Source organism: Gigantopelta aegis, chromosome 14, assembly GCF_016097555.1.
Source record: "Gigantopelta aegis isolate Gae_Host chromosome 14, Gae_host_genome, whole genome shotgun sequence".
NCBI classification, from domain to species: Eukaryota; Metazoa; Mollusca; class Gastropoda; order Neomphalida; family Peltospiridae; genus Gigantopelta; species Gigantopelta aegis.
The window spans coordinates 1,862,066-1,869,928 of record NC_054712.1 but is presented as its reverse complement, the minus strand read 5'-3'; the positions used below and the strand labels follow the sequence as shown (position 1 = coordinate 1,869,928).

Here is a 7,863-nt window from a genome sequence, read left to right as displayed (position 1 = left end):
TAAGCCATCAATGAGTTCATGGTGGGTGCTGATTAAGCCATCAGTGAGACCATGGTGGGTAGTGATTAAGCCATCAATGAGTCCATGGTGGGTAGTGATTAAGCCATCAATGAGTCCATGGTGGGTAGTGATTAGGCCATCAGTGAGTACATGGTGAGTAGTGATTAGGCCATCAGTGGGTACATGGTGGGTAGTGATTAAACCATCAATGAATCCATGGTGGGTAGTGATTAAGCCATCAATTAGTCCCTGGTGGGTAGTGATTAAACCATCAATGAATCCATGGTGGGTAGTGATTAAGATATCAATGAAACAATGGTGGGTAGTGATTAAGCCATCAATGAGTACACGGTGGGTAGTGATTAAGCCATCAATATGTACATGGTGGGTAGTGATTAGGCCATCAATGAAACAGTGGTGGGTAGTGATTAAGCCATCAGTGAGTCCATGGTGGGTAGTGATTAAGTCATCAATGAGTACATGGTGGGTAGTGATTAAGCCATCAATGAATCCATGGTGGGTAGCGATTATGTCAACACTTAGTCCGTGGTGGGTAGTGATTAAACCATCAATGAATCCATGGTGGGTAGTGATTAAGCCATCAATGAGTCCATGGTGGGTAGTGATTAAGCCATTGGACTAAGGCTGGTAGTTACCGGGTTCGCCTCCCGGTATCGATTTCCACTCAGAGCGAGTTTAATCACTCAATCTGTAGGATGAAGTAAGGCCACTACACTATAGACCGACGTCTCTTTCACTAAGCACTAACAACCAACCACTAACCTTCTGCCCACGAGTCTGCATCTGCATCATTAAATAATGATATGGTATGGTATAGGGATAACGTACACATTCAGATCAAGCTGTATTAGCGCATGCCTGTCATGGGCACAGGTGCCGACCTCGGCTGGCTCCTCCGTCAAGGACAGGAAAGGGTTGGAGTGGGTGGGAGAAGGTACCGCCTGCACTGGCAGGTGCAAGGGAGCACCAGCAGCCCGACTGGGGTCGGTAGCAGGTGGAGGTCAAATAAACATGTAATTTAAGCTTTAAAAACTAATAGTAGTGATAGTAATATATTCTGGCGGAACTCAGCGAAGATTGTCGAAAACTAACTCGAAAATCAGCGATTATGTTTAGCACGTGTATCACGCTTAATGCCCGACACTCACTTCTGAGGATTTTCTGACCGATTACATTCAGGTTAGGTCCGAAAGGTTTTGTAAATATTCTACGCTATTTTAACCAATATTTTAATTTAAAAAGATAAAATAGAATAATGGATTATGTTGGACAATGCACTCGGAAGATTATTGAAAAATAATTAATTCCACCCTACGGGGCTCATGAATCTACAAACCCTCGTACATTCTCCATTACTTAAGGCCCGAAACACACCGAACCTGTGTGTGGGACTCGCGAGTCTGGCGGGTGAAAAGTTAGCGGAAGTTCTATGTCGTCTGCTGCTAGATCTGTAGTTCGCGCCAGCACAGACGCAGTTCGACTGGTACCTTACTTGCCAAGCCCAGACCAATCTCCCGTGTGTTTTGTGCTTAACGAAGTCAACAAAATTACAACTGTTATACTAGACGTAGCGAAAACTGTATTAGCAACCAAAAGTGTGCAGTTTTAAATATATTTGACGTGTCAAATGTTGCATACACTCGGTGGAGCACCTGTCTAATGTCACTTTATAGTTATTAAAACGGTCAATAGGAAACATAATAATGGACCCGGTCCCTATTCTCAAGGACAGGACAGCACTCTCCACATCTCTTGTTATATACCCAAATGAGCCAATGTATACAGTTTTTAAATATATCCACTGCAGACCCTGCCAAATGTGTGTCAAGATAATAAAACAAAGCAGAATATTTAATAGATGTAGTCCTTCTTTTGACAGACAGGACTGCACATACCACATTTTATATTACACCAGTAGAGAAGCCTAGTGAACCAAATTATATAGTTTTACATAATTTACATCCAGTACAACACCTTTCAAATGTCCATTCCAATTTCCTGTTAAAGATATTAAAACCAAAAAAAACCCAACAGAACAATGGATGCAGCCCCTCTTTCCAGTCAGCACAGCACCTACCCTATATCTAATGAGATAATTTGCAACACTTGCCAAATTTCTGTTGAAGGTATTAAAACAAAAAAGCACAATAATGGGTGCTATCCCTCTTTCCACCGACAGGACAGCACATACCCTATATCTAATGAGATAATTAGTACTTTTACATATATACAGTGCAGCACTTGCCAGCTATCTGTTAAAAGTATTAAAACAAAAATAGCAGAACAATGGATGAAGCCTCTTTTCAGACAGGACATCACATACCATATTTCTAATGAAATAATTTGTACAGTTTTAGATACATCTAGTGTAGCACTTACCATATATCTGTTAGTGTTATTAAAACAAAAAGAGCAGAACAATGGGTGTAGCCCCTATTTCCACGGATAGATCAGTACATACTATATATCTAATGAGATAATTCATACAGTTTTAGATATATTCAGTGCAGCACTTGCCTGATGTCTCCTTCCTGCCGGTGCACAACGACTGGTATATCAAAGGCCGTGGTATGTGCTATCCTGTCTGTGGGTTGGTGCATATATAAGAGCCCTTGATATTAATAGAAACATGAAGCGGGTTTCATCTCTAAAACTATCTGAAAATTACCAAATGTTTGACATCCAATAGCCGATGATTAAAAATCAATGTGTTCTAGTGGTGTCTCTAATGAACTAATCTGTACAGTTTTACACATAACCAGTGCAGAATTTGCCAGATATCTGTTAGAAAGCAGAACAATGGATGTAGCCTTTCTTTCCACAGACAGGACAGTACATACCATATATCTACTGTCATATTTCGTACAGTTTTATAGCTACCTACTGCAGCAGTTGCATATTTCCTGTTAAAGGTATTGAAACAAAACAAAAGCAGAACAATGGATGCAACCAATCTTTCCAGACAGGGCAGCACGTACCCTATATCTAATGAAATAATTTGTACAGTTTAAGATATATCCAGTGCAGCACTTGCCAGATATCTGCTAAAGTTATTAGTACTGTGAACACGGAAATGACAGCAATGGCTGCGGTTCCTATTGTAGCAGACGATGGCCGATCATCGGGGGCACTGGTAAATAATCGCTTGTATTTCGTCGAGTTTGTCTTGTTCATTATCAGATGTCTGGAGGACTGTTTCGCCATTTCTTTTAACACTGTCAGTTCGACAGGCGTGTGGATAACCACGCATCGACAAAAACGCGCGGTCCCATTACTCTGATCAGACGAATTGGATGACGGATTGAGACAACGTTTTTTATTGGTTGACATAGTGGCCATTTTGGTTGTTGGGTCTATCGGGGGAGATGTAGTTGATGGAATTGGAGTTTCTGGAGCTCGTTTTGTTGTTGGGGCTGTTGTTGTTGTTGTTGTTGTTGTTGGGGCTGTTTTTGTTGTTGGGGCTGATTTTGTTGTTGGAGCTGTTGTTGTTGTTGTTGGAGCTGCTGTTTTTGTTGTTGGAGCTACTTTTGTTGTTGGAGCTGCTGTTTTTGTTGTTGGAGCTGTTTTTGTTGTTGGAGCTGTTGTTGATGCTGTTGTCTTTGACGATGTATCACTGCTGAGTGTCGGTGAATATCTTGTTGACGATGTGGCTTCAGTAGGTTCAGTCGTGACCGTATCTGAAGAAAAACAATAACAAACCCTCATCACATATCCACAACATATGGTGTGCGGGCGGCCTGCTGTATTCGGGGGGGGGGTTTTAGTTTTTGGGCGTGTTGCTGTTGTTGTTGATGATGATGTTGTTAATTTGTCGAATCGTTCAGATGCATCGTGCAGCGTGCAATATAAAATTCTGATGATTTTGCGACTGCCGCACGCCAGACGCCAACCGTGACCCTGATCTCTATTAACGCATTTATATCCAATAAAGGTTCAGGCACGTCTACCCTGGGTCCAATCGCTGGGTATGCTAGTTAATTAGTCCAGGGCAGAAGGATACCAACCATTCGACATGTGCTTAGATCAACAGAAGGTTCAACCACGTCTATCATGGACACACACTCCTAATTTCCCAGGAATGTCCAAAACAGGATTCGTGTGCATGTGAAAGCGTCCTTACATGTAAGAAATAATAATAGTGTATGCTAAATATCAATTAACGAGTAGTAGATACATTCAGCAGTTTTCTTTAAATAAAAAAATAATAAAATACAGCTTCCTCCTTTGTCAGGTGTGGACGTTGTTGCAGGTTCTTAAAGTTACTCATTTAAACCGAAACAATGTTTAAAAAACATTTGTGATGAAAACGTGCTAAAACAATATGATACAAACAAATAATTACCAAACGTCTACAGGCTTTTAATTAATATTGTTAATATGTCTCTCTCTGTAAAGCTACATGTCATACTTTATATTTATTTTTAATTATGTGTCAATTTCATATCGTATGTGCAATGGCTTTACACTGGAAATAACATATCTCTATCTCACTCTCTCACTCTCTCTCTCTGTCTCTCTCTCTCTCTCTCTCTCTGTCTCTCTCTCTCTATCTCTCTCTCTCTCTCTCTCTCTCTCTCTCTCTCTCTCTCTCTCTCTCTCTCTCTCTCTCTCTCTCTCTCTGTCTCTCTCTCTCTCTCTCTCTCTCTCTCTCTCTCTCTCAAAATATTTATTTAGTTTCCATGTAAATAATGTTAATTTGTTCTATTTATATTTGATAGAGACCGGGCACACGTGCTGGGGTATCTTTAAATATAAAACCTCTTCCCTTCCCAGGTACATAATGCCACATTATTCTATTCTAGGTGGTAAGTGAATAATATTGCCCCTTCCCCTCACCCCCTTTTTATGATATGATCATATTGGATTAGCCCTAACTTACGACAATTCAGCAGGATGTACTTCCAGTTAAACGTATCTCCGTTCATTGTGTTACAGAGGACTACAACTCGCGAGTTTGACACACATATCGCCTCCACGTCAGCAGGATTTGTGAGTTGACTTAACAGTGGGTGTTGCCAGTAAAAACACTGTTCTTCTTTTACGATCTGCTCAAAAATGTCTAGGTTATCATCGTGGGCTGAGAGAATAGAAAAATTTGTATCTGGAATTAGAAACGAAACACAAATGTGGTAAGATATAACTATTTAGGTATTTAGTATGTTAAAGGAAAAAAGAACATCATTTACTTGAGGCTGAAACAAAAACATAGGACCAAATGTATCTTTGATCGCTCTAGGTTTATTGTTTTACCATTGTAAGGAGTGTCCATTTAATAGACGTTCAGGCTCTATTAGAGTAAGCAATGTCGATTAGAGTAACACAAGTCCTAGACTGTATTAGTGTAGACAATGTCCCCCTAATAAACGATCCAGATATTAGTACTGAAAACAATGTCTGTATAACAAAAGTGCCAGCTTTTATTAGTGGAGACAAAATCCATTTATCAATATCAATGCAAGAAAAGGTTCCAGGATTTATTAGTGTAGACAATGTCTACCTTACAAAAGTTCCTGATTTTATTAGTGAAGACAATTTCTATGTTAGGCTCCATGTGTTATTAGTATAAATAAGTTTCTATTTTATAAAGTCTCCAGGTTTACTGATATAAATAATATCTATATAACAAACGGTTTATTAATGTAAGCAATGTCTATTAAACAAAGATTCCAGGTTTCATTACTTTAAACGTTGTCCTTTCAATGCAGGTTTCAAGTTGGGATAGTTTTGAGGAGGGCAATTTTGTCACTGACATAACTTTTTAAAAAAACAAGAGATTTGTCTGTTATTAACCTCTGTCCACAAAGCCAGGCGTATGTTCCTAGGAAAGCGTGATTCAACAATAGATGCAAGTATGACCATCTAGTTAAAATTGTATTAAAATGTCTTTACATAATTACAAGGTGGCACGTTGCACGCCTCGTATCTCAGTGAAGTGTTGGTTGTGAAGCACCAGGGTCTGGTCTGGGATGATAGAATGTTACGACAGTAAGCCTGGTTGACTATTTAGTTAAAACACAACGGAACTCTTTCTATACACTTACGACAAGGTGGCACGTTGCATGCCTCGTATCGCAGTGAAGTGTTGGTTGTGAAGCACGCACCAGGGTTTGGGATACTAGAGGGTTACGACAGTGAGTCTGGTTGACTAGTTAAAACACAATGAAACTGTTTTATATACTTACGACAAGGTGGCACGTTGCACGCCTCGTATCGCAGTGAAGTGTTGGTTGTGAAGCACCAGGGTCTGGTCTGGGATGATAGAGGGTTATGACAGTAAGCCTGGTTGACTATTTAGTTAAAACACAATGAAACTGTTTTTATATACTTACGACAAGATAGCACGTTGCAAGCCTCGTATCTCAGTGAAGCACCAGGGTCTGGTCTGGGATGACGGAGGATTACGACAGTAAGCCTGGTTGACTATTTAGTTAAAAACACAATCAAACTGTTTGTATACACTTACGACAAGGTGGCACGTTGCAAGCCTCGTATCGCAGTGAAGTGTTGGTTGTGAAGCACCAGGGTCTGGTCTGGGATGACAGAGGGTTACGACAGTAAGCCTGGTTGCTGTACCCATTAGGAAACTGTTTCCATAACTTGAACGCGTGTTTATGAGGTACATCCTCGCTCCACGTTTGGCATGTTTGTCCTGAGATGGTTTTACCGATTCTGCCTTCGTACTGGTCTCCAGAATTTCCGTATGTGCATATGTCCTCTGTGTGAAATAACAAGGCATGAATCAATAATAACCAAAAGGGAGACACAGACAATATTGTAAGTACATGAAATTAAGTATGCCAATTGTAGTTGATTTGGCTCATGATTTCTTAGCAGTAATATGCAATTTTATTGTTTCAGTTTTCCGGTTGTTTTGTAGGTTTGTTTATTGGTTTAAGAGTTATAGTGATTTCTTTTCGTGGGGGAGGGGTGTGTGTGTGTGGAGGGGGGGGGGGGGCTGGTGGGGGGGGGGGGGTGGGGGGTGAGGGTATGTTTTAATATTTAATAACCACTTACAATATTAGACAGAACTCCCACCATGGTCAACTACTTACTACAGTACAAGATTGGACAGAACTCCCAGGATTTCCCCAGTGAAGTGTAGCACCACGGTCAACTACTTACTACAGTACCAGATTGGACAGTACTCCCAGGATTTCCCCAGTGAAGTGTAGCACAGTGGTCAACTATTTACAACTGTACAAGATTGGACAGTACTCCCAGGATTTCCCCAGTGAAGTGTACAACCACGGTCAACTACTTACTACAATACAAGAATGGACAGTGCTGCCAGGATTTCCCCAGTGAAGTGTAGCACAGTGGTCAACTACTTACTACAGTACAAGATTGGATAGTACTCCCAGGATTTCCCCAGTGAAGTGTAGCACCACGGTCAACTACTTACTACAGTACAAGATTGGACAGTACTGCCAGGATTTCCCGAGTGAAGTGTAGCACAGTGGTCCACTACTTACTACAGTACAAGATTGGACAGTACTGCCAGGATTTCCCCAGTGAAGTGTAACACCACGGTCAACTACTTACTGCAGTACAAGACTGGACAGTACTGCCAGGATTTCCCCAGTGAAGTGTAGCACCACGGTCAAATACTTACTACAGTAAAAGATTGGACAGTACTGCCAGGATTTCCTCAGTGAAGTGTAGCAGTGTGGTCAACTACTTACTACAGTACAAGATTGGACAGTACTCCCAGGATATCCCTAGTTAAGTGTAGCACCATGGTCAACTACTTACTACAGTACAAGATTGGACAGTACTCCCAGGATTTCCCCAGTGAAGTGTAGCACAGTGGTCAACTATTTACTACAGTACGAGATTGGACAG

The 7,863-nt window shown here is 40.9% G+C and overlaps 1 protein-coding gene across 4 annotated transcripts in view; it reads right to left on the bottom strand.

The window, feature by feature from the left end:
* Positions 1 to 1,496: 1,496 nt before the first annotated feature.
* Positions 1,497 to 7,863, bottom strand: part of LOC121388068 — a 45,810-nt gene continuing 39,443 nt past the window's right edge. For all 4 annotated transcript variants that reach the window (XM_041519275.1, XM_041519276.1, XM_041519277.1 and 1 more), the window contains exons 10-12: positions 6,485 to 6,736; positions 4,901 to 5,122; positions 1,497 to 3,698 (exon numbers count right to left, since the gene is read on the bottom strand). In XM_041519275.1, coding sequence (XP_041375209.1) covers positions 3,007 to 3,698; positions 4,901 to 5,122; positions 6,485 to 6,736 — 1,166 coding nt within the window. In that variant the 3' untranslated portion in view covers positions 1,497 to 3,006. The remainder of the gene's footprint in view (positions 3,699 to 4,900; positions 5,123 to 6,484; positions 6,737 to 7,863) is intronic.